Source organism: Mercenaria mercenaria, chromosome 1 (genome assembly GCF_021730395.1).
Source record: "Mercenaria mercenaria strain notata chromosome 1, MADL_Memer_1, whole genome shotgun sequence".
NCBI lineage: Eukaryota > Metazoa > Mollusca > Bivalvia > Venerida > Veneridae > Mercenaria > Mercenaria mercenaria.
Genome location: NC_069361.1, coordinates 107,097,339 through 107,125,210, shown reverse-complemented (window position 1 = coordinate 107,125,210; position 27,872 = coordinate 107,097,339). Strand labels below are relative to the sequence as shown.

At 36.7% G+C, this 27,872-nt stretch overlaps 1 protein-coding gene across 2 annotated transcripts in view; it reads right to left on the bottom strand.

Moving 5' to 3' along the window:
- LOC123527444 (baculoviral IAP repeat-containing protein 6-like) overlaps positions 1–27,872 on the bottom strand; it is a 101,183-nt gene that overhangs the window by 39,551 nt on the left and 33,760 nt on the right. The window contains exons 12-38 of one of the 2 annotated variants that reach the window (XM_053519870.1): positions 27,096–27,588; positions 26,407–26,600; positions 25,816–25,989; positions 25,470–25,595; positions 24,887–25,141; positions 23,190–23,910; positions 22,065–22,200; positions 21,378–21,592; positions 20,519–20,734; positions 19,890–20,024; positions 19,068–19,222; positions 18,376–18,654; positions 17,342–17,604; positions 16,629–16,879; positions 15,773–15,997; positions 13,773–13,956; positions 13,376–13,513; positions 12,301–12,378; positions 11,861–12,032; positions 11,131–11,509; positions 9,243–9,668; positions 7,161–7,291; positions 4,739–5,703; positions 2,605–2,778; positions 2,184–2,384; positions 1,372–1,648; positions 781–1,031 (exon numbers count right to left, since the gene is read on the bottom strand). In XM_053519870.1, the coding sequence (XP_053375845.1) occupies positions 781–1,031; positions 1,372–1,648; positions 2,184–2,384; positions 2,605–2,778; positions 4,739–5,703; positions 7,161–7,291; positions 9,243–9,668; positions 11,131–11,509; positions 11,861–12,032; positions 12,301–12,378; positions 13,376–13,513; positions 13,773–13,956; positions 15,773–15,997; positions 16,629–16,879; positions 17,342–17,604; positions 18,376–18,654; positions 19,068–19,222; positions 19,890–20,024; positions 20,519–20,734; positions 21,378–21,592; positions 22,065–22,200; positions 23,190–23,910; positions 24,887–25,141; positions 25,470–25,595; positions 25,816–25,989; positions 26,407–26,600; positions 27,096–27,588 (7,214 nt within the window). The remainder of the gene's footprint in view (positions 1–780; positions 1,032–1,371; positions 1,649–2,183; positions 2,385–2,604; positions 2,779–4,738; positions 5,704–7,160; positions 7,292–9,242; positions 9,669–11,130; positions 11,510–11,860; positions 12,033–12,300; positions 12,379–13,375; positions 13,514–13,772; positions 13,957–15,772; positions 15,998–16,628; positions 16,880–17,341; positions 17,605–18,375; positions 18,655–19,067; positions 19,223–19,889; positions 20,025–20,518; positions 20,735–21,377; positions 21,593–22,064; positions 22,201–23,189; positions 23,911–24,886; positions 25,142–25,469; positions 25,596–25,815; positions 25,990–26,406; positions 26,601–27,095; positions 27,589–27,872) is intronic. The other variant, XM_053519876.1, reaches the window with a different exon arrangement.

The window sequence follows — 27,872 nt, the reverse complement described above, 5'->3', positions numbered from 1 at the left end:
CGAGGGGTGTTCAATAAATACCCGGGAAAGTGCTGGCAAAAATCAATGAAACTGTTAAATAATGTAGATTAGGGAATACTTAGTTGGTATGTCAAAATCATATTTTCTGTGGACAACTGATACTAGTAAATGCTAGTCCCTTTGGCAACGTCATGTGACGTCATCCATCCAAATTTTATGTCTTAGTCTCTTTTGCATTCACTAAAACATTACTTGCCATCTACCTATTTTTCAAGTTGACAGAATAGAGACAGTGACGTTGCCATAGAGACAATGAATAAATAATGTGAACATTATTTAAATTTTCACATTTATATGTTGTTATCAATCATATTTTCAAATTTCAGCAAAATAGATAGGACCAGATATAAAGATATCAGAGCAAAACAGATAGGACCAGATATAAAGATATCAGAGCAAAATAGATAGGACCAGATATAAAGATATCAGAGCAAAATAGATAGGACCGGATATAAAGATATCAGAGCATTTTTCACTGAACACCCCTCACACATACATATCCAAACATAACTTCATCAAAATTCTTGATTACCTACAGTGTTTACTAATAGAAGAAAGGATTTCAGTTATTTAAAACAAAAACTGACTGCATTATACTGATTTTTGTTGTAAAAGCTAAAATATGTAGGACACTAACATACATTTTGTAAAGAGACTTGTTAAAGTACCTTGTTGGGAAGTTCAAACATACGAAGGGAGCAAACTCATGACTATTCTATTTCAGTATCTAAACAATGAAATTTTAATTCAAGCACTCACCATTGTCAGAAACTGACGTATTACTCCTCAGTATATTATCTATCAAAGCTAGACCCAGCTCTCCTGAATGGAGTCCAAGTTTCTGGAGAACAGCCTCTATGGTAGGTGAGTATACTGTGGAGATAGGAGACACAAGTAGAGCTGTACATGTATTTAGTAAACCTCTTGTAGGGGCCGCTGCTTCCGCAACCATCGTTTCCATCTCCTTCTGAGACACCAGGCAGTGGTGCAATAACCTTATCCAACCAACACTGAAATACAGAATGTACATGTAAGTGCAAATAGCTTTTACAGGGAAATACAATAATGTATATACTGGAGATAATATTCTATAAGAAATGTCTCCATACCTTGTATCTTAAGTTTCTTATGCAAACTCTGCTCATGAATGTACACCATATAATCTGAGAGGCTCTAATACAGTAAACCTCTTACAGTTGAAAACCTCAATATAAATATTTCATTTCAAATGTGACATTTAACCTCTTTTAACAATATATTTTAGTCTTTCCAAAACTGTTCAGCTAAAGATGTTCCACGATATATCTGTCTAACAAAGATTTTAATCAAAGACAGCTCTTCGAAGCTTACCTAGATCTCGAGACGAAATCTTCTGTTGGTAAGAACAGATTGTTTGTTTTGTAACCCACTTCTCCAAATGCACTGTATCCCATCAGAAGTATCTGTGACAGCCCTATTGTCATGGAGTCACGTGCCCGATGTAACCTTATTGTTACTGAGGTAACCACCTCTGATCTCTGTAGCTGTAACTTAATGAAAACAAGACTGCTGGTGTTCATTGGTGCACAAAGTGGGAATGTAGTCACACCATCTTGGCTGGCCTCTAGAGATACATAGGCTGGACAGGCTGCAAACAAGAAATAATTCCTTGTATTAAACTAAGTATAACAGTGAACACTTTCATCTAAGGATGGGTAATTCATTTTTCCTTAAAATGCGTTTTTTCAACTTTCAACTTCAAAATAAATTTAAATCAGAATTTCACAGTGAATATTCACCTTCAAGCTTGTTTATAATTATTAGATTTTTTCTAGACTATCAGATTTAACAGCAGTCTAGTAATGGTTGTGAGCAACTAAAATTCATTATGCAGACCTGAACATTGAAAAGTGACAGAAAAAACAAACTATGTTGCCAAAAATTGATGTCACAAAATACTTCGGACATGTATTCTCATTCAATTATGTGTGGTCCATATGTGATTTCAGTATTACCAGTAAGTTAGGAAATTCATGCGAGTGTGAGATAAAACAATTACTGAAGAATGCTAAAGAAGGATATGAGTATATGTAATTGGACCTTTGCCAAATATCATTTCATGTCCACTACCTTAAGTCTGATTGATGTTTTGAAATCTGTCCATTTAAAAAAAAATCACCTACTTGAAAGAGCTGGACTGTGAGGTTGAATCTGCACTTCTTTCAAGAGTATAGCAAATGGCAGCGTGATCTTGAGATCAACCCAAGCCTCGTCAGGATAGAAATGATACGACCATGGTGCAGATCGTGCCCTCCTGTGCTGTGGTGTAGACACAATAAGAACCTCTGCTGGAGATGCTGTAGGACTACATGACACTATGGTCCCTGTTAACATATAATTCTCTTGGTAAACAAAAGGAAAAACTATCCAACTTGCAGCTATTTCAATATAAACTTTAAAGACATCTGTCTTCTTAACAAAACATAAAATTGAGTCATTAATTACCAAAATGAAATGCTGTTCCAAAATAGTGTGAAATAAATTAGGATGTGAATAGTTTGAAAAACATCAAACAATGACTCACATAAAAAAAGGAGTACCTACCTAGAGGAGCAAAGTTTTGAATTCCCTCAGGGTTCTCAGACTCCCACTTCTTTTTCTTGTCAGTGCTGCCCTGTCCATTCATGTTCTGCATGATGGTTGATATCAGGCTTGGACTTGTGCTGATTATACGACTGTTACAGTTCACAAAATTACGACATACAACTTCCACACCACCTGAACAAATATAAACTTTCATTACTTTCTTAAAATACCGGGGTATGAATTACTATAGGCAGTTTTTACTAAGCGAAGGGACCTGTGCCTGTTATTTTGGGCAAAACAGCTGTATATCTGGGCGAAGGCAAATAAAAAATTTTAAGAGGAAAATTATATAATCTGAAAGACATTTTCTGTCAGAAAGACCTTTTCAGAAGGCCACTACTATAGAAGGAGAAAAGTCCTGTTAATACCTTGATATAGCTCTCTACAACCTATTGAAATTAATGAAGTGCTGCTTTACATTCCAGTTCACCTTAATATAACACTCTAGCATGCCATTCTGTACTGAAAATTATTGTATCAAATACAAGAACTAGAGCCCATTTTCCCTGAAAATCTGTCTGCAGGTAAGAATAACATGTAACAAGAGCTGTCCGTAAGACAGCCAAGCTCGACTATTCGAAATATTGTCACAGAAGCAGGAAATTATTACCCAAAATGTTAAATATCAAAAGAGTTTTAAGTTCGAAACGGGACATAATTTGACCAAAATGCATATCAGTTATGGGACTTGATGCTATCAACTAGTTTAATAACCCCGAAGAAACATGTGAAGTTTCAATTCCATATCTGCATTAGTTTTGGAGATAGTAACTTGCATGTAAAACTTTAACCAGAATTTTCTAAGTCCAAAAGGGGGCATAATTTGCTCAAAATACATGTTAAGAGTTATGGAACTTGACCCAGTGAGGTTGGTAACTGACCTAGAAAAAGAATAAATAAGTTTCAAAGCTATATGCCTTTTGGTAATAGCTGTATGTACTTGTACGCAAAACTTTAACCAGGATTTTCTAAGTCCAAAAGGGGGCATAATTTGCCCAAAATACATGTCAGAGTTATGGGACTTGATTCTATCAACTAGTTTTATAACCCCGAAGACACATGTGAAGTTTCAATTTAATATCTGCATTAGTTTTGGAGATAGTAACTTGCATGTAAAACTTTAACCAGGATTTCTAAGTCCAAAAGGGGGCATAATTTGCTCAAAATACATGTCAGAGTTATGGGACTTGGCCCAGTGAGGTAGGTAATTGATCTAGAAAAAGAAAAAATAAGTTTCAAATCAATATGCCTTTTAGTAATAGCTGTATGTACTTGCACGCAAAACTTTAACCAGAATTTTCTAAGTCCAAAAGGGGGCATAATTTGGCCAAAATACATGTCAGAGTTATGGGACTTGACCCAGTGAGGTAGGTAATTGATCTAGAAAAAGAAAAAATAAGTTTCAAATCTATATGCCTTTTAGTAATAGCTGTATGTACTTGCACGCAAAACTTTAACCAAAATTTTCTAAGTACAAAAGGGGGCATAATTTGGCCAAAATGAAGGTCAGAGTTATGGGACTTGGTGCTATCAACTAGTTTTATAACCCCAAAGACACATGTGAAGTTTCAATTCAATATCTGCATTAGTTTTGGAGATAGTAACTTGCATGTAAAACTTTAACCAGAATTTTCTAAGTCCAAAAGGGGGCATAATTTGCTCAAAATACATGTTAGAGTTATGGAACTTGACCCAGTGAGGTTGGTAATTGACCTAGAAAAAGAATAAATAAGTTTCAAAGCTATATGCCTTTAAATGATAGCTGTATGTACTTGCATGCAAAAACTTAACCAAGGTGTGACGCCGACGCCGACGCCGACGCCAGGGTGAGTAGAATAGCTAGACTATTCTTCGAATAGTCGAGCTAAAAATTCAAATTGCCAGGACATTATTTATTAATCATAAGGCCAGCTAACTCTTGCACTATTTCTTAGTTCTGGAGACTCTCCTTATGCTAGATTTATTTAAATATGTTGTTATTCTAACAATCTAGAGTTAATAGAATGTTTAGAACTTTAACATACATTCTTAGCCAAATTTACAACTCAAATGCTATTAAATCTGTGTCCAAGAGATATTCTACAATTCTCACCTTTATCGAGGAAGAGTTTCAACATTTTTTGGGAATCCAGCACCTTGAGTATGAACCAGAGTAGAGGCTCTGACAGTCGGCACAATGAGGGAGCACCATGTGACATAAATCCCCCAGACAGGTATAGGAACAATGCTTCCATCAGATGTCTACTATCACTACACTGCCGAGACAACGTAACTAGTATCTGGTATATACCATCCCCTACAGACAGGGGATCTCCCCCCGTAAAGGAGTCCTGCATATTGCTTGGCATTCCACTACTGCCCAGTAACATTGCCATCGTGCTACTGTTACAGTAGCTCAAAGCTTGTATAAAATTACACATTATAGCTCTTCGATCAAGAATAATGTCTGCCAAGTTAATGCCCTGTGGTTCCGAACTGGCTCGATCTTGTTGAGCACTTTCAGTTTTTTGTTCGTCTGTCTGTGCAGTTTCAGTACGTTCTGTTGCCTGACCAACCTTCTCCTCATCTGATTGTCCAACTAAACTTGTAGCATGTGGTGCTGAAGCACTTGCCAGAGCCTGTGACAACTTGGTGGAGTCGGTAACTGGTTCGGATAAACCTGGTGAATGGCCTTCACCAAGGTTATCAGCACTAAGTGACACTCTCCGCCCAAATCGTGCTGGAAAATTCACTTGAAGTAATTTATTAACAAGTTTTAACAAACTGCACATCAAAGAATCTCGGCTAGAGTCTCCATTCCTGGATGAACCATCACTACCTCTCAGTAAACTTGCAAACAGACCTCCAAAGCAAGACCTGGCATTTACACCATTGTCTGATGTGCTACGACAATACACTCTCTCCTGACACAATATATGTCTGTGTACCAGAATGCTGACTGATTCTATTACACTTATTGCATTGTTTATATCTACTTGTTCATATGTCAACTCAAGAATAAACTCTAGAAACTTGCACTGCGCATCCAATGGTCCAAGATTTGCATGGAAAGCACCCCTGAAAAAGTTACATCTTTGTATCACAACATTATCTGTGTTAACATCTAAATGGTGCAATTGTTTTCATTATTTTCACAACATAATTGGAGGGAAAATTAAAAATTTCAATGACAGAATATAAAGACCTTGTTTTAGGAAGCGTACCTTATCTTGATGACGGCATACACAGTAAATATAAAATTCCACAAAAATATTAAACCTACTTGCCCATAAAATTACCCTTTATATGTGGCGCAATCCTTTTACCCATGTAACTTAATTAATACATTTACTCATATGCTATGAAGTTACTCCCTTTTTGCTCCATATTTACATATACTGAGTAATGATTTAATAGTCATGAAATACCATGGTATCAGCCACAATAGCTTTTTTATAAGGATATAAATTTAAAGATCTCACTTTTTGAAGATAAAATGAATGACTTTTAATTTTGTTGAAACTGAATTTCCAGAATTGTTAAAACTGCAAAATCCACAATATTAAGTCCCTCATGAAATTAATGATTTCACAGTATATGACAGTGAATAAAATAAGGAAGATAAAGACAAAACTTGTTTTATATATATACCACATTTTTTAAGATTTAATTAAATTCTGCATGAAACAAGGAGCTGCGTTCAATAAACGCTTGATGCCTCCGGTGGCATCCTTGTCGATACAAAGCAACCTAAGTCCAAAACAAGGTCAAGGTCAAACTGAGGTCAGGTGATGTTTGAAGATAAGGAATGGTCACAGGTTACATGTGTATTAGTATCAATTCATTCTTGTAAGCGGTATTGATGCTAGACGAAACGGTCCCATTTGGTTAACCAAGGGATGGCCCGTATAAAGCAACCCAAGTTCAAAATGAGGTCAAGGTCAAACTGAGGTCAGGAGATGTCTGAAGATGAAAAATGGTCACAGGTGACATCTGCGTTAGTATCAAGTCATTCTAGTAAGGGGTATTGATGCTAGACGGAACAAGGTCAAGGTCAAACTGAGGTCAGGTGATGTTTGAAGATGAGGAATGGTCAAAGGTTACATCTGTATTAGTATCAATTCATTCTTGTAAGCGGTATTGATGCTAGACGAAACGGTCCCATTTGGTTAACCAAGAGATGGCCCATATAAAGCAACCTAAGTCTAAAATGAGGACAAGGTCAAGGTCAAACTGAGGTCAGGTGATGTCTGAAGATGAGGAATGGTCACAGGTTACATCTGCATTAGTATCAAGTCATTCTAGTAAGGGGTATTGATGCTAGACGAAACGGTCCCATTTGGTTAACCTCGTACGGACAGACGAACGAACGTGAACGGACGGACGAACAGGACAATCACTATATGCCTCCCGCATCAGTAGATGCCAGGGGCATAAAAATGAACTTTACTGTAAAGCAAATCTCATATAAACAGTTTGCTTTCTAGAAGACCTAGTACAGTGATACTTGTCATTATATTTACACAGATACTTACCTTTCAGCAGTCAATGTGTATACCAGTTTTAACATTATCTCCTTCAAGTTATGTTTATCATCTTCCCCACATATACACACTCTAAGTCGCTGTAGAAACAGATGGAATGCCTTTACTGCTGAGGGTCCAACCTGAACAATACCAAACATAATACAAATATTATGAAACGGTCAGAGCCATTAATTGCACTACTTTAAATACTTAATTAAACAAGAGGACCACGATGGTCCTGAATCGCTCACCTGTCCCCACATGAACTGAGTATGACGTCGTTTTCTCTATTATTTGACATAGTGACCTAGTTTTAGAGCTCACAGGACCTAGTTCTGAACTTAACCTAGATATCTTGAAGAAAAAAATTCTGACCAATTTTCATGAAGATCCATTGAAAAATATGGCCTCTAGAGAGGTCACAAGGTTTCTCTATGTTTAGACCTAGTGACCTAGTTTTAGACCGCAGTTGACTCAGTTTCAAACTTGACCTAGATATCACCAAGATGAACATTCAGACCAACTTTCATAAAGATTCCATGAAAAATATGGCCTCTAGAGTGATCACAAGTTTTTTCTATTATTTGACCTCCTGACCTAGTTTTTGACCGCATGTGACCCAGTTTCGAATTTGACTTAGATATCATCAAGATGAACATTCTGACCAATTTCCATGCAGATCCCATGAAAAATATGACCTCTAGAGAGGTCATAAGGATTTTCTATTATTTGACCTACTGACCTAGTTTTTGACCACAGTTGCCCCAGTTTCAAACTTGACCTAGATATCATGAAGATGAACATTCTGACCAATTTTCATGCAGATCCCATGAAAAATACGGCCTCTACAGAGGTCACAAGGTTTTACTATTATTTGACCTACTGACCTAATTTTGGACCGGACATGACCCAGTTTCGAACTTGACCTAGATATCATCAAGATGAACATTCTGACCAATTTTCATGAAGATCCATTGAAAAATATGGCCTCTAGAGAGGTCACAAGGTTTTTCTATTTTTAGACCTACTGACCTAGTTTTTGACCGCACATGACCCAGTTTCGAACTTGACCTAGATATCATCAAGGTGAACATTCTGACCAATTTTCATAAAGATCCCATGAAAAACGTGACCTCTAGAGTGGTCACAAGCAAAAGTTTACGGACGCACGAACGCACGGACGGAAGACGGACGCTGCGCGATCACAAAAGCTCACCTTGTCACTTTGTGACAGGTGAGCTAAAAAGATGCTTCCAGCCAAAATGTAACTTTGAAGCTGAATGACTTAAAGCACTGTGAGAGCCTGGTTTTCTGGCTACAAGCTTGTCAGAACCATTATTTGTGTTATTTTCCAGTCCCTACATCGACTGAGTAGTTAAAAGTCAAATTTAGAATTTCACCAATTTCATGTTCAGAAGGGGAAGGATGTGTAAAGCCAAATGATTCATCACCCAAAAGTGACATGCCCCTTTCATTCAAAGGAGATCAATGCCACAATTTGTAGCTTTTGAATCCCAGACAACTGAGGAGAATCCTTGACAAATTTAACTGTAATTTAATAGTAACATAGACACAATTTGTGGAAAATGTAGATGGACAAACAGCAAATGCCAAAGATGTGCATCTCTACCTAGTCCTTCGGATAGAAAGAATAAAATGCTATGATGATTCTTTTTTTTTGTTTTTGTTGGGTTTAACGTCGCACCAACAGAATTATAGGTTATATGGCAACTTTACAGCTTTGCTGGTGGAGGAAGACCCCAGGTGCCCCTTTGTGCATTATTTCATCACGGGCGAGCAACTGGGTAGAACCAACGACTTTCCATAAGCCAGCTTGATGGCTTCTTCACATGAACAATTCAATGCCCTGAGTGAAGCTCGAACCCACATTGGTGAGGAGCAAGTGATTCTAAGTCAGCAACCTAAACCACTCAGCTACAGAGGCCACCTAATGAATATTTTAATACAATCAGCAATATGCTTCTTTAAACAACCTTGATATAACACGGACACAAAAATTTAATATTTGTAGCTGGACAAAGTAATACTTTTGAACTGCTTATAAACCATAATTAAGGCTTATAGACTAACCTGAGAGTTAGAATCAAATGAAGATGCTGGAGCACTCATGGAGGTGCCGGACAGGAACTTGGTAATAATTGCCACTAGGTTACTGTCCCCCATCATAGCCACCACCATTGACCTCTGCTCATCCGATCCAATTCTTAGGTTTGCCAGCATTGTCAAGCTCTGAAAAACCAGCACCCATGTTCGAACTGGCAATGAGGGTTGCATAGCAACACAAGCTAGGAGATTGGTGACGGAGGTTACACTAAGCGGGATCACTGGTGAGCGACTCGCCTCAAACTGTGACTGAGTTGTGTCGCTGGCATCATAAGGTGACTCCTCATTGAGTGTAAGCCATAGCTGAAGTAACGAGTCCATGTTGACTCGCTGCAGTAACAGTTGGCTAAATAAATCATCATACGCACTGCTCAACATCTCAAATGATGTAGTCTGAAATAAGAGAAATTGTAAGATAATTTTTTTTTTTCTTTTTTTTCTTTTTTTTTTGGATTTAACGTCGCACCGACACATGATAGGTCATATGGCGACTTTCCAGCTTTAATGGTGGAGGAAGACCCCAGGTGCCCCTCCGTGCATTATTTCATCAGGAGCGGGCACCTGGGTAGAACCACCGACCTTCCGTAAGCCAGCTGGATGACTTCCTCACATGAAGAATTCAACCCCCCGAGTGAGGCTCGAATCCACATCGATGAGGGGCAAGCGATTTGAAGTCAGCAACCTTAACCACTCGGCCACGGAGGCCCTAATTGTAAGATGAAGCATTACTTCTACCTTTACTATTAAAATCGGTTGCTTTTCAACAGCAATGTATTCCAAAAACAGAGCTCCAGATAAGCTTTTGGTGCAATTGGGTATTTACTCATCACTTTTTGTCTGAATTGGGTATTGGAAATTTGAATTGGGTAAAAATAATATCATTACCCAGCCTTTTCAGAAGTAATTGGGTATTTGCTAAAACCAACTGGGTATTTTACCAATCTCGCACTAACAATTGAGTGTTTTTTTGCTTACAGTATACATGGTATATATCATTAAACAGGACTGACTAAGTATTTTAATGGCGCCCTTCAATGTTTAATACAAAAATGTATTTAAAATTGTAATGAATGTTTCATACTGTTGTTTTCTTTTCACTTCTAATGCAGTCGGAGATTAGTTCATCCACAATATCCCGAACAATGTGGTCACCGCAATTATATGCATTCTCCCAAAAGATGTCATCCAGTATTGGTGACACTACATCGTCACAAACAGATAACTGTCATTGATGAACAGCAAAATATCCAACTAATTTGTTTGTTTGTGCTGCAACAATGTTTTTTCCTGCAACCTCTTTACGTTTTATTGGCGTAAACTTGTTTACAAAGCGTCCAAATAACACCGATCAGCAGACTGAATGGTCCTGTGATTTTTCCGATAAATTGCAATCTGTTCTGCGGTAACGTATAACCAGTCAGTCAAATCTAGCGTTAAAGTCTCGTACCTGTTCTAGTTATAAGGAAAATGCGATACGCAAGCTTTTTTTTACGAATTGGGTATTAGGAATTTTACTTGCGTTTCAGTACGCACGCTGTATGAATTCAATTGGGTTTTCTGCAATTTTAATTGCGTAAATACGCAAATACGCAGCTTATCTGGAGCTCTGCAAAAATGCTGACCATTATACATAACATAAGAAAGTAACTAGAAAATCTGCATGCACTGAGATAAAAGGAAAAGAAAGTTAAAAAAAAAAATTAATCACTCAAGGCAAAGATTTCACTATGAACATTAAATCGGAAGATATTTTCATGGCCATAACTTAACTGAAGCCTTTCAGCATCAGCATGTTTGATGTTTCATTGTAGATAAATATCAGAAAATCTAGATTTTTTTTACAAATAGTGTGTACCTGAGGCATGCCTGAACTGGTCTCCATCATATCTATATCAGCAGGTGACGATCGAGACTGGGAACCACTACGGGCCTCTAGAGGAGGGAGGGGCAGAGGTGAAGTGAAAGCATTCTGTAATGTGTCTGATTGTAGTGACAGCATCATGCGCAGTCTGAGCTCACTCTGAGTCTCCAGCCCGAGCTCTAATCTGGAATCAAGTGCCGTGGACAGACCCTGTCCCGGTGCAGCAGTACTGGTGTTGGTGTTGTTCTGGGTCTGTTTGGTGTCTACTATGGGTGGTTTAGGGTAGCCAGTAGAACCAAACACTGCTTTAATGGCCTTAACTGCCAATCCTTCCTTACCTGGCTTGTATTTATCATCTAACTCAGACACCGGCCTGAAAAGTAAGTATTTACAATTAAACATGGCCACATATATTTTTTAAATTAATCGCTGTTTTAAAGGTGTTTTTTTTTTTTTTAATTTGTCCTTTCTTCAACAGTATTCAAATTATTTGGAGATTACTGCTCAGATATTATTACTAAGTAAGCTGACACTTACAATGTAACGAAGTCCTCTTTATGCAATGCATTTCTGAGTTATGAACTTGACACTGTCAAGGAATAATTTCCTCACATTAACTGAGGAATTTGCAGGATGCAATCAGCATATTACCAGTAGGACAATCTCCAAAATATTGGGCTGCATGTATGAATAAAACAGTAAGTGCTAATTCAGTGTCACCTACATGGCATTGCTGACAGTAGTACTAGGTGGCTGGATGTTTTCACCAGTGACATAAGCGTGAAGTTTTTCTGGCATATCATCATCTTCATCATCATCTAGCAACATATCTACCATCATTGATGACTCCTTCTCAAAGCTCGTCCCTTCATCTTTACTCTGGTTGACGGATGTATCTGTAATATAAATCAAATATATCTTCACACTTGTAAAAATGCTTTCATTAACCTTAATTTCAGCTGTTATTATAAGAAACATGTCAATTTTCTTCATTTCTCTTAGATCATAAGCTCTTAATGCCTTTTTTATATAAATTTTAAGCACGCAGACTGTATTTAGTCAACCACATTTTCTTCTTGCTTTATAGGTTAGAGCTTCCTCACATGAAAAAAAACTTGTTAGAAGATAATTCATTTACATGTATACTTGGAACAATGACCTCACCTTGCTCGGTAATGGAAGTGTCTTGTAGATCAGAATTGCTTGCTCCTCCTATAGTTGACAATGACAAACTTTCGTTCCCTACAATAAACATATTAATATCGTCAATAACTATTCTTGAATATATATAATGGCAAAACCTCCTTCACAACATTGCTTTGAATCAGTTTGTCCAAGCCGAGTACTAACAACTTTCTTTGATTAAAATTCAAATGGGGGATGGTGTTGAGTATAATACATTGAAAGGAGACAAAATAAATGTGATAACAAACCCTGATTTTCTAATGGACTGTCTGTAGGATAATGTAAGGAATCAATAGATATCTTAGTGTTCCTCAGTTAAAATAATCAGCCTCTGACACTATCATAATACTTGAACTATTATATGAGTATCAACACAGATTCAGAGTATCCAAGACTAAAGTATTGTGGACTGTCTAGGATGTTGTGTCGTACAAGCTGAACTACCTCAAAATTCAATCGCAGACAAAAATTCAGAGTACATGTATCAAAGACTAAAGTAATGAGCACTAACTAACTTCTAATGTAGTAAGAGCTGCAATACCAGTCCTGAACTATCCAGTATTTTTTGCTGTAATATCCAGTGTATCTGAACTATCCTGTTTGTACTCTTAGATCCTTTTTATTGAAGTTTACACAATCAGAACTATCCTGTTTGTGCTCTTAGATCATGTGTATTCAAGTTTACACTACCTGAACTATCCTGTTCGTGCTCTTAGATTATGTGTATTCAAGTTTACACTACCTGAACTATCCTGTCTGTGCTCTTAGATTATGTGTATTCAAGTTTACACTACCTGAACTATCCTGTTCGTGCTCTTAGATTATGTGTATTCAAGTTTACACTACCTGAACTATCCTGTTCGTGCTCTTAGATTATGTGTATTCAAGTTTACACTACCTAAACTATCCTGTTCGTGCTCTTAGATTATGTGTATTCAAGTTTACACTACCTAAACTATCCTGTTCGTGCTCTTAGATCATGTGTATTCAAGTTTACACTACCTGAACTATCCTGTTCGTGCTCTTAGATTATGTGTATTCAAGTTTACACTACCTGAACTATCCTGTGTCTCTGCTGTTAGATCCAGTGTATTGATGTTTACACTACCTTGTAGAGAATCATCTGTCACCTGGCTCGATATCTCATCATCTGTTATACCTTCAAACTGGTTACTGGGGAATACACGTTCACCTACAACATACAAAACAGCAGATGTTTTTATTCATATTCTGCACTAATATCAATTTATAAAATACAAAAAAAAATTACAGAGAAAAACCACATACAGCAAGATTTTCATCAAGATAAAATTTCCTTGTTATTATTCAACTGAAAAAAAAGAAGTCTTTAAACTATCTGCAGGAGTCAAATGTAACTTAAATATATTTAAGCTACATTTAGCATTATTATACAATGTCAAACCTTTTTGTAAGAGACTGGGTAAACCTACCTTCTAGTATGTCTTGAAGCAGACATGTAAGGGAGTGGCCTGCCCAGGGTCCACCCCAGCTGATGTTACCATGGTTAAACTCCAGACTAGCTGCCAGCATGATCAATCTCTCAAGCTGTTCTTGACTCATTGCCTCGGTCAATGTAATAGCAGGACGTGTTGATATACACACTCTAGCCATCACCTAAAGAACAGTCAATAAAAATCAAAAGTTTTAAACTTACAACATATCATCAAACCTTGTGATCATTACTGATGTATCTAATAACCTAAAGTCTGGGTATTACCCTAGCTATATATGATTATAATAACCTCTATTTTAAGCAGGGCAGCGATTACATTTAAAAATATCACACCTAGTTTCAAATCATCTACTCCAAAATATTACTGACCAATTTGGAAGGTTTTAAACTTAAAATATAATTTTTTGGCAATAAAGGCTATTTCCAGATGCTGAAAAAAACCCCAACAAGAGCAGTTTATAAAACACATACGCCTCCTATGATAGTCTGTACAAGGGAACTGGGTACGTTATTTTGTATACTGTAACCTAAAAAACTAATGGAGTCATCTCATGGTAACAGGCAACCATTCTATGAAGTCTAAAGGCCATAAAACCAAGTGTTCCCCAGTAATTGATCGGAACCCATTCTTAACTTCCAGGTCACTGTGACACTGACTCTCCTGGCCATAAGCAATCATATGAAATTTGACAGCAACAAGCCCAAAACTGATCAAGATAATGATTGGAAACCATTTTCTGACAGCTTCATGTCCACTGTAACCTTGACCTTTGATCTATCATCTCCCAAAACATTAGGGGTCATCTGTTGACCAGATGCAATAAGTATATGCAGTTAGCACGAGCTACTGGAAAGTCAGCATCTTTGATTATTCGGTAATGTTTGCTAACAGGGAGGTTAAAATGACAAAACAGTAAGTACAGTAGAAAAATTCATGGTCTGATGATAATGCAGGCAGTAGTTATGAAAATACAGTGAAGTTGAGAAGCTAGTCATAAAACTTTGACCAGTGATAGTGATGCCAACACCAGGGTTACTACACTAGTCCTCCTAATTCATAGACAGGCTAGCTAAATAAGCAGAAGGTACACATATTCTTTAGTTTTAAGCAGAAACTGTTTCAGTCTGGAGGTTAATGTGACCTTGCCTTACAGACTTATAAAACAAAATGGGTCACTGACTCACCACATGCAATAATCCAAAGAAGTTTGAAGGCAGCTTGACAAATGTTTCTTAAGTTATTGAGCAGAAACTATTTTCAGTGTCAAGGTCACTGTGGCCTTAATCTCTAACCAATTTACCCAAAAACAACATGGGTTGTCTGCTGACCAAAGACAATCATCCTATGCCCTCTTCCTTGAAAACGGTGCAGGGTGGGGGGTATTAAGTAAAGTGTGAAAATTTGGTAATCTATTAAGATAAAGATATCGCTTAAAGAAGAAACTTACCTTTAAAATGATTATAGTGCCAATGTGCAATATCTCCTTTCTGGTGTAACGTATCAAACTAGAGCTGCTTTTGAGAAAAGCGCATGTCTCCCACAACTGCCTAATCATCTGAATAGTAAGTCGGTCTTTATATACTGTTTACTCACAGAAAAAATATACCTTTGATAGTTTTGGAGTAAGTTTTGGAGTAAATGGCCTTTCATTATGTATCTGAGTCAACAATGCACCAAGACCTGTATCACTGGCATCAGTATTTTCGGTAATTCAAGGGCCATAATTCCTAAGTGCCTGGACCGATTTGACTATTTATCTAACTTGGCCGATGACTTATAGTCAAACACATTTTGTTCAAGTTTGGTGAAGATTGGATGAGAACTGTTCGACTTAGAGTGTGGACAAGATTTGTGACAGACAGACACACACATACACAGACAGGTCCTGGAGTAAATCAATATGTCTCCCACACCACTGTGTGGTGGGAGACATAATCATTTCCAATCTGAACAAAAATATTCAACATAAATCTTACCTTACATGTGATGAGGAAGAGATCTACATTACAAGTAAAGTCCATCCCCAACAACAGAGCCATCAAACCATGAACCACTGGCAGACATTTCTCTTTTGGAAGAATGAGCACCGAGTCTTGCTCGTAGTCCAGCGATTCTTTTTCTTCAGCCAGGCGCTCATCTCTTGGCAGCTTGCGTAACACTTCAGCATCGGTCTTGCGAATCTGGATAATGTCCTTCAAATGCTGAGACAAGAAAAAGATGCCTAACAGACTTTCTACAGGTAATGCATGCACGAAACAACATGATCCAAGTGCATGCATTTACACTGTATTCTCATTTACTATATTTCAAATGTCTATAGCCATTTTATTGTCTAATGCAAGATGCAGTTTCTATGCAATATAACATTTCAATCTATAGGTATCACTTATAGCAAGACATATCCTTTAAAACTACACAGTGAATGATGTAAAAATAATATCATTCCAGGACTGTTACATCTTTGTCTTCTAGATATTATCTTTTAAAAATGTCTCTAAAATCATAGTGTTTTCTAAGCTAAATGATCCATGATTTGATTTTACAAACAGAAATATCTTAGTATCTTCTGCTTATATTTCACTGATAACATAATAATGAGAAATCATTTAATTTTGTCTGCAACAAATTTCCAGGTTTTGGCCAAAACAGCTGAATTCATGGACTTCTATTTCTGAAGATAAAATGAATGCAAATTTTAAATGTTGAGATTTAATATCATGGATCAACCCAATCACAAAATCCATGACAGTTAGTCTCCCATGAATACTGATGATTTCACATTGTTTATAAAGTTATATGATTAACCATAGAATGGCCCCCCAAAAAACTTACCTTAGAGGCAAACTGAGTTAACTCCTTCCAAAACTGTTTTCCTTGATGTTTTAACAAAGTATTACTGCTAGACTGTTCCTGGGCCATAAAATTTTTCTTCATGTGATCTATATCTAGCAATTTCTGTTTATGATGCAGGAGACGCTTGTGAAGGGATTTACGATACATCTTCACGGACTGGCTCTTGTTCATCTGTGATTTCACATTGCCATTGGCAGCTATAAAATTCCATCTGTTTGACAAGTTTGAACCTGGATTGAAAATATTTTTTCATCTTATATCTCTATAGAAATGCTGAACTAAAAGGCCTCTACCTCTACAGAAAATGAAAAATTGTTAAATCATACTGACAGACCAACAGGCAGAATACAACTTCACAGGATTATCACAGAATATAAAATGGATGTCTGGATCTTTTAACATTACTGGAGATTAAAGTCGAGAATAACTGGACCTTAAAATGTCAATGCAGATATAATGTCAGGAAGTATTTCATATAACCACAATCTTTCGGTTAAGTAGAAAGAGTTCTCTGCATTCACACTAAGGCACTTGGATTACTACATGAAATATTTTCATTCATTGTGGTGTGAACATTGTTTTGATAGAGTCTAATTTACTTTAAGTATCACATTCTATTTAACAGCTAAATTTACAAAGATAATAGAAACTCTGTAAAAAGTCACAATGGATGAGTTAATAATTAAACTGACCGTTAACTTTTTTGGCTGTTGCTCCTTCTTCCTCCCCATTACCATTTGTTGCTATGGTGTTATCAAGGTTACGACACATGAACAATAAAATCCAGCCAATCAATGTAAGATCCAGTTGCCCTGTAGGGGACATTACTCCAGATGTATTATTATGAATTGGGGAGAGAACTCTAGCCAGCATTGACAGCAAACTTTCCATTATGCTTACAGAACAAGGACCTTGTAACGACCTCTGACCCATTGCGGTCAGTAAAATGAACACCCTGAAAATGCAAAAACATCATGTAAGACAGGCCATATATAAGCAAGCCATATATAAGCAACTTTACATGAATTATTAAACCTATAAGCAATAATTACTGTTAGTGACAATCTCTTTATTTAACCTTTACCCTCCTATATTTCTAAAATGGACTGGTCTATCATTCAATTTGGGCAGTACCATTTATCATTCGAGGTGGTGCTCACTGAAAATTTACTGACTGAATAGCGAACAGTGCAGACCATGATCGGACTGCACTGATGTGCAGGCCGATCTTGGTCTGAGCTGGTCGCAAAGGCAGAATCACTTGCTGACAGCAGGCTAAGGGTTAATGAACAAATCTGCAAATATTGATGAATGAATTTGTAAGTACTTAGTAAATTATGTGTTCAATACTAAGCAAATTAAAAATATTCATACAATATGTAACAATTTCAGAACTGGTAAGATTTTTATATCTAATATGGAGAGTTCTTAACTTTTTTATTTGATACAAGGTTAACTCAATTTTTCCATTGTGTTTTGTTGAATTAACATAATCAGTGTTCCTGGATTTTGTACCAATACTGCATGAATCTGATAATGCCCAGCATGAATCGCAGGTGAAAATCTTCAGTCTTAGAACATTCATGTTTCTCTGAGACAGAACTTACAATCTCCCTATTGAGAGATATTCAACCTTCCTACTAAGTTAAAAAAATGCAGACATGTTCTTTATTTTTTAATATCATTACCATATCTATTTTTACAAAACTTCATATATGAGACATACCTGTCTTGAGAAAAAACCTGCATAGTTTCAGAATGGAAATATTCCTGTAGCATGTTTCCAAGGAATTCTCCAAACCAGGCCTGACTCCCGCACACCCTGACAAGCACCATGCCAGTCAGTATCTGAAGTCTTGGGGTGCCGTGGAAGCAAAGGTGTTTGAACACATCCTGGCATATTTGGTGATTCAAACTTGTATACAGAGACACAGGTGGCTTGAGAATACTGGCTGAGGTGTTGGTTACACTGATCAGTGTCTCTAGCAGATTCTCTAGAATACATCTGTAATATGAAGGTATTAAGATCATTTGTCTTAAATGACATACACTGAAAATGACACTACAGGTATTTTTTTTATCCAAACACAGATGGCTTTTCTAGGCCTTAAACATTACGTGGAGACTACAGAATGAAAATGAAACATAAATGTCAGGAAGTTTGTCATGAGAAAATTAATCAACAATCTGATTTTGTATATTTATATGTAAGCAGATGTGAAAAAATTCTGAACATTTTTTTCTCACAAGCAACATGTGACATGTAACATTTCAAGCATCTTATCGCGTTGTGAAGGCATATGGTTATTTCCATAGCATGGCATGCAAGCCCCTGACCTCAGGATTTAATGGCCAAGATGCGTAGTGTGTAGCGAATATTTCATGCCTATATTTTTCTACATACTCCTAGATGTTTACCTCAACTTATCTGTAGAAGCCTGCCTTAAGACAGTTGTCTGGTTAGAAGGGTATTGTGTAATAGGAACTCTCAGCCCTATAGCACTCTGTAACCTGTCTATAGCTCTCATAGCAAGGTTCTGTTGTAGCTGTAGCTGTAAACACTCATTGTATGCCTGAAAATATGTATCATATCTATAAACTGCCTATACAATTTTAATTACCAGATCTTAGTCACCTAGCATAAATTTGTAAATATAGGTACTGCCGATGTATTCAACTTTAACTGAATATGAGACACAAGTGAGACATATTTTAGCATCAAATCAGTTCCAAGAAAACTAAGATTCCTCCAATTCAAGTCTTAGGAACCCTTTTCAATGGAATTTTTAACAATTTAAACTTATTTTCTATGAACATTTCCCTCTTGTTTGAAACACACTGAATCATGAAACACTGTGTAAAGCACACAGCAAATCTTTTTACACCTTGTCACCAAACTGAAACATCTTTTAGCGTTTGTTGTGAGGAGTGATTGCCATGTTTCCATTCCTAACAGGAATTAACAACATATCATGCTCTTCTGAAACTGTAGTACAAAATACTGTCCTTATCTGGTTCCCTGTTCTGTAATGAGCATCCGTAATTGAATGGAACCATGACTTGACTTTATCTGGGTACTATAATGTGTCATGTGACTTTCTTGTATGCACCAGGATTGATTTAAAGTCCTCCGTGTTCCAAAAAATTTCAGAAATCTATTCTACATCATTCCTTTAGAAACTGCCCAGAGTACTCAGAATCAATATAAGACATGTCACAATGAAGGGAAGTAACTCATACCTGAATTATACCATTCTCCTCATCATTGTTTTTGGACTTCTTCAGGTAATATTGTGTATGAAAGTTGGCATATTGTAATGACTCTACCTGCTGAACCATCGTACTCAGTCTGGCCCTTGCTAAACTATATCGACACTGCAATTGTTCACAAAGTATTTGAGATAATACAAATGCCAAAATCAGCTGTATCAAAATCACGATACGTTGTACCTGCCTTAGGGTACACCTATATTAAGCAGCCGCTTGCCTTTAGCAGCTAGTCAGCTTTCTTCCCAAATTAACTTTTGTTCTCTCTCTCTCTCTCTCTCTCTCTCTCTCCAGTCTGCTTAATACATAATTCATAAAATTAAATTAACTCTATTACTCATCATATAAATTATCTTGGCTAATATAAATGAAACTTTTTTACATGTTTAAGCTAATTCAAAGTGAATGGGTATAAATAACTTTAACATAACACGTATTCTCTTCAGAAGTCTCAAAATTCTACCTTCAGAAGGAACCAAAAACTAAAGTCCTCCCTGAAACAACAATAGCCAAAAAATAAAACAGAGATGGAAATTGCCAATTCATAATTTCATGAAAAATTTGAGACTCACTTTAACAGACAACATGCTTTAAACTCATACCTGAATATCCTCCAGTAGAGACATAAAACTTCCTAGATGTGACAGCAGCTGTGACTGTGTGGGTAGATCCAGTTGGCAGGGTCCAGATCCAGCAGCACCGTGGTGATCAGACTTGTGACTCCATTCCCATGGCAAGATGTAGCTGTGACCATAAAATGCACCAATTGGAATCTTAGATCTTGTAGTACCACTACCATATCTTCCTATTGTTGTTATCTGAAATAATCAGTAAGACCATAATAATATCAACTTAGCTCTTCTGTTGTAAACAAAAGTGACATGGAAAATTCTATGAAAACAAGGTTTTTTTCACAGCAAGATACATCACCCATCTTGAACTAAATGGCTAGCCTTCCAGTTTCGTACATTTAAAACCATACCATAGCCCATCAACCCGCTCCCTGATGTTGTCTATCTAATTACTAGGTTTCAAATTTTGATGGACCTGGTTAACAGCATACTGTCAGTACATTATATGTAAAAACTTCATTCTTCTGTGAAATAAGATAAGAGTGTAAAAGAAGTTAAGATTATCTATGGAATATGGGTTGAAAAACTTACAATCTCCACTTACAGTCTGATAAAAATACATATCCAACATCACGAAATAATAAGACTAAGATATTTGTAAAATTCAATGTAGAATATAATTATGTTACAAACATTTAAGTTCTCATCAGGTTTGTACATGGCAGAGAATATATACTTTGGCCCTTAAATTTGGCTTAAAAAAACTCTTCCTTTTTTCTAATTCTAGGTTCATCTGAATAGAAATGGGTTTGTCAAAACTGGAGGCGAACCCTCTCCCTCTCAGCCCACTTTGGAAACTTTCTAATAGCACTTTTCTCTTATCACATACCTTGAGATATCTACAGACAGGTGGTGGCATGATGTTGTTCATTACAAGGGAGCGAACTCCAATATCTGAAGCAACCACTAGTCTCTGTCCATCCACTTCCTCCCCTTGTACCCAAACATCAATAGACAATGAGGCGAGATCCCCACACAATGGAATTATCACGTCTGTCAATAGCACTGGTTTCCCAAAGTCTAATATCACAAATCTTCTTGCACCTGATAAACACAAAATTATTCTTCTGCATGTCTTGACCAAAATTTCATACAAAACTTGATTAAAAATCTTTTTCTAAAATTATTTACCAATGGGCAGATCAAAATTTTGATTAAAGAACATTTTCTATGTAACATTCTGTTTTAATGAAACCTGTGACTTTACATATTTTCAAGCATTATAATCATGACATTGTAAAAAAGCAGAGCATACCTATGACAAATTGGAAGGATTTCAAAGAAAATGTTTAGGCTATTACATGACACAATCTTGAACTGTTTCAGATGTCAAACTATCTTTCTATAAAATTTATGTTTTGGAAGGTAACTGATATGCCAGCTGTGCCAATGAATACAAATTCGCTCTTTATATTACAATTTTTTAAAATCTGATTGTACACAACTGAACAACCTATAGCTTTAAAAAATGTGTGTTTATAACTAACATAACAGAATAGCAAATTCACAACTTTACCTGAATATATTCTTTCTATGACAAGAACCTGTGGTGGTGGTGGCTGCAGCAAGGCATGTGTTGGCTGGACAGAAAGCGCGGGTCGCACCTGGCCCGAAGACTTAGGTGTATCGCATTTATCACCTTGTAAGAATATCTGCAATAATTTAAATAATTTGGATTTGTAAGTTTGCTACAGCATAGGTCACACTATCTAGTTCTCTAACAGCAGTCAGTTAACCCCTACCCTGCTGAATTGTCCATCTTTCAATTTGGACAGTACCATTAACTGTCAAAAGGGGTGCTTACCAAAGAGGATACTGACTGAATGGCAAACAGTGCATATCATGATCAGACTGCATGGATGTGCAGGCTGATCATGATCTACACTGGTCGCATAGGAAGAATCACTTGCCTCTAGCAGGCTAAAGGTTAATGCAGTCAGTGTTCCAGTTCTGTAATAGTGCTAACCCATTCTCAAGAAGCAACTTACTATTTACCAGCACAAATCAAGAGCTGCAGAACAAATCACTTTCAAACTACCATCCTCTGTCAAATCATCTTGGAAAACAACTTGCAAAGTAACTTACAGTCTCTTGTCTTGTAGATATATGCTAAACCTACTCTGCATATTGGGTGTAAATATTGCAAAATTAAGTTTATGTATCTTTTATCTTAGTAAATTAATTAACATTCAAAAGTTGTGTGTGTTCGGGTTAAGAGTTTCTTTCAACAATTTTACAGTCATATAAACAATGGTGTCTACTATTAGCATTGGGCACATTGCCCGACTTTATACTGCTGCCTCAATGGAATATCACACCATAGACACGTGACATGATACTCCACCCAATCACATTATACTGACACCAGACTGACCAATCCTAAAACTGTATTCTTAATGCTGAGCATCAAAAGTTGTAAATGCAATTTTTTAACAGTTGACATACGCAGGTACCTTTTTAAACTTGGAACTAACATAACTTTTCACTCTACAAAATGCTACTATATCTAATTAGGCGAGGACTTACTTCTGCAGTAATGTCACAGAACAGATTCCTTAATGTTTTTCAATATAAGATGGCCTTTTCAAGAATAATATTTAGAATTTGTCAGATCAACTATGAAAAGAACACTATCACTCACTTGTTGCCAAGCTTCATTTGGTGGAGTTAGTGGGGGTGTCATCACCTGCGGAGTTGTTTTAGGTGTTGACGGCATTAGTTCCGAGCTACCACTTGGAGTCTTCTGTAGAGAGGGCGGAGTATTTTTGTTCACTTCATGTAACATCTGTTTAATATGCATAATCTTGTGTTTCACTGACTGATAGTTCTTGGAGTTTTGTTCATGAAGTTGTTTAGCTGCTACTGTAATTGTTGAGGGCAGGTTATATGGTAAACTTGAATGTGCCAAAGTGTATGTTGTCTGGGGCACAGATTCACCAAAATTAATTGTTCCCGACATATTTCCTCCTAGACTTGTTGTTCCTAGTCCTGCATTTATCACAGATGTTGTTCCACTGGTGGCTGTGCTGTCAAGCCGCTCCATTTTTGTACCATCACTGGTTGAATGACAAGAAAAGTGTAACGGTTCAACCTCTAACATTCCCAGTACATGATTTCTTGCATGCTCCATCAGTGACTTTGTTGACTTTTCAGATGGACCATTAAAAAAGTCGTAAAAATCTAGATCATCTTGTTGCTGGGACCCAGCTCCAGTAGTTGAAGAACTTGTTGAAGCATTGGTTGATGTCACTGAGCTTGTAAAGGAAGATACAGGCTGGTTCCCAGGAATAATTTGTTTTACAGCTTGTGGTATCTCCATATCAAATAGATCTGGTTCAAATGGGTGACCATTCAAACCATACCTGTATAAAAAAAAAGTTTGCATATTACGATTCATAAAAGAATTGTCGAACAAAAACAAGATATAGACTAGTGCTAAATTTTGACCTCTCATGAACCAATGTGACAATAAAAACTTTTGTCAAAAATTTCAACATTCTAAACAGAAAGCACTAAAACAATCATCAGTCTATTATGTTTAAATAGTATGTTGTTTTTGTTGTTTTGGTGGGTTTTACATCACACAAACCCAATGCAGGTCATGTCACAACTTTCCAGGTTTGATAATAAAGATCATAGGTGTACCTCTGTGCAATATTTCAGGCATAGGTGGACACCCAAGTCGAACCACCTCAATCTTCAATATTATGTTGGGCTTAAATCAATACATAAGTTAAGGCAATATGGTTTAACTGGTGGAGGCAGATCCTGAGTGACAACCAAGGCTTTAGCATGTACAAGATTGCACCTCTAAAAGGCCTTCCACAAGACAGCCTAATGTGTTTCTTTTATGGAAGAGTCTGACCCTTACAAGGCTTAAACCAACAGCTGATTTGAACTAATTTATTATGCACTTGCTCTGGAGTTGTTAGTTTATTAAGTCATTGTATCTGTTGAAAAGGAAATATCTGACCTTGAAAGGATTCCTTTATTAAATTGTAAGACAGTAGATTAGTTTATACTAATTTATTTCAGGTCAATTGTGAAGCAAGCTCAACACCTCATTCCTGTTGGAATCCATCGCCACAAGGTTAGGAGAGAAGAGGCCAGTTTCCCTTTTAATGCTGAGTGCCAAGCAAGGGAGCTACTGGTACCATTTTTCATGTCTTTGGTATGACGCGGCCAGGGATCAAACCCACGACCTCCCGCACTCGAAGCAAAAGCTCTACCACTAGGCTATCGAGGCGGTTGTAAAACAGTAAATTAAAAGTATCTGCATTTAAACTGAGTGAATCTTTCTTCAGAACATTATCAACACAGTTAATACAGTACACTCACCTGGCTTTCAATAAAGCATGTAAAGGTGAAGCTCGTTCATGGAAATGTTTGGAGACAGCACTCAATAGCTGGGCAGCACTGGATGACGTGCTCATCACATCCATACACTTAACACGGTTAAGCAACGTAAAATACCACTTGACCCCTCCTGCTGAATAGGCACATGGTAACAAAGGGAGACAATCCAGCAAAGCCTCTAAAAGAGCTAGATTGAATGCAGGTGCTAAATCAGGATCTGATGCCCGTTTGCTATATCTGAAATGTAACAGTGCCCTCATAGATAATTCTGAAGGCAAGTTGGATCCCTGGATGAGCTGACATTTTGAATAAAGATTTGGTTGAAAGCAAATTGTCTAATGTCATTCTTCAATGGTTGTCGATTACATGTAAAAAGATAGGCACTTTAAAAACACACATGAATAAATTACTGGAACAAATCCTGCGAGAATATCCGGTATCAGGTACTAAATATCTCAAGATTTAAATCATTTCTTGCCATTTTGTTCCATATAACTGAGGCAATCTCAAAGTACCACATGATCTGGTGTAAGTTTCAAGCATAAAATGACCACTCTATACTTACTGCATACATTGTGAGAGAAGTCGTGAACATTTATGTGATGTTGTTCTCGTTCCCTGAATAAAACATGCCTGTATAATCTCCTTTAACTTTGGCTGAATTGTTGATAAAATACATCTTCCTGAACTCCTGCAAGAAAGTTAAAATTCAGAAAACTTCCTTCAAATCACATTTAGGTTATGAATTACAAACTGGTTTCGTATTTTTAAAAGCTTTAAAAACAGTAAACAAAATATAAAGGTAAAATAAATTTTAAAGGGATTTCTTAAAATTTGTGTCTTCAGTACAGAAGTAAACACGAAACTGTTCCTATTCATTATTAGTTCACTTGCTCCAGAAACGGCCATACCTCCTCTCTGGGTCATTCATCTGTATGTTGGTGATCCATGTAAGTACATCGAGGCACATGTTCTGTACATGGTCCGGACTAATGCCTGTTAACAGGTGTCCTTCACTGAATGCCACTGTCGACAGCAGTTTCTCATGGTAGCTGATCAGATCTATAACTGCATTTCTTTGTACTCTGAAAAACATAGTAAAATCATTTTCATCCATTTACCTGTTTTTTTTCTATAAATGAAATTTTATTACTAAAAAAAAAAAACAATTATAGCAACAGCTATCAAATCAACCCTACAATACCATAGTAACTGTGGCCATATCTGCCAATTATAAAATGGAAACACTCTTCAGTAGCATTCCTGCAACTACCTCAAGTCTGAAGAAATAGCAAGCAAATAAACTACATGTATTATCAAAAGATGTGGCAATGTTAAGAAAAATAAAAAGTCCCGAACCAACCGACCATCATGCCTTTTTTCTGATATCTAAAGTATTCTTATGGACCATTGTTAGGAATTGAAAATTAAATCAATTAAAATAATTTTGTCCAAGTGGAAGCTAAACACTTTTAAAGAAATGTTTCCAAAACAACATTTACCTTTCTCTAGGAATATTTGTTTTTTTAGTTTTTCTGATTGTAATGGAAAGTTCTGTTAGCCAGTCACAGCCTTTGAAACTATCTACTTTGGTTTTCCCACCAGCAGTTGACGAGTAGTTTTCAAACAATGCCTTAATTGTCTTTGTTCGATTCTTGTCCGAGGCCTGTGCCGCTGTTCGTTTCTTCTTCATCTCCTATCACAGACAAATAAAATTTACTCACATATCAAAGAGTTATACTTTTAATCTCTGTTTCCAATCAATTTTGCAAAACTTTTAGAGCATTTTTAATTTTTAAGTTCAATATCGTTTTAAATATGTCATATAGTCATGCATAATATCTACCTGCAAAACTGGACTAATATTTTATTTTTGCAGGATGTACATTTACACCATCATGTAAGGTAATATGGCAATTTTCTGTTAGTTTTGATAGACTGCATGCGTAATATTATATCAAAACATTATTTTTAGGCCAGTGGCCATCTGTGCCCAACCAAAAAATTTATGATTGCTTTGTAAGAAATCACCACTGGCAAGACTATAAATGCGAGTAACAAAAATTTTACAGTGAAAACCCTTGAACTACAGATCTAGAACGCCACCTAAGTATCAAACAGAATTTTCTTGCTATATCAATTTAGAATTATTTATCAATTATCAACTCTGCTGATACTAAATATAACATACCTTGGATTTTTCAGCCTGTTGTTCAATGAGTTTACTTGGAAAGCCCTTGATGTGGAGGAGGAAAGACCGAGGTTTGGAGATGAGAAGTTGAGGACTTGTTAATGAGACGAGACCACTGTTTCCAGACAGATCAAGGCAATCAGATATACTGACTGGTCCGCACAATATCTCTGCATTGTGACTCTCAAGAAACTGAGGGTCTCGCACATTGTTTATCACAGGAGTCGTACCAGACGACGTGGAGGAATCGGACTCATCTGAATTGTATGTCTGATTTATGTTAAAGTTTATTTTACTGTCTACAGGAGTGGATGAGGCCTCCGGGCCTGTTCTAGGCTGGCGGCCAATTGCATTTATGTTCTGTTTTAGCAATGTCATTTGTATAGTTGGTGTTAGCGGACACAATGAACTGATGGAAAATTTAACATCTACATGTCCAACACAACATACTCTTGGCAATACTATCTCCAACAGATGTTCATCCCATGTATTACTGAAAATAATAATAAATAATACTAAAGAATCTTCACTAGGCATTACTTTCTGTATAAAACTGTAAAAATCAATAGTCTGCTCGAGTATTATACGGTTGTTTCTCATTAACGAAAGGCTATTATTTGTCCTTATAGTCTGTATGACGTTGTAAGTTATCTGTTTACAACAATCTGGGCTTGTAAAAATCCAGTAAAATAAAATGGAACAGGTATTATTACACAAGCTGGCTGATAAAAACTCAAACTCAGCATGTCTGTGCAGCTATCTTCTGAGTTTAAACTG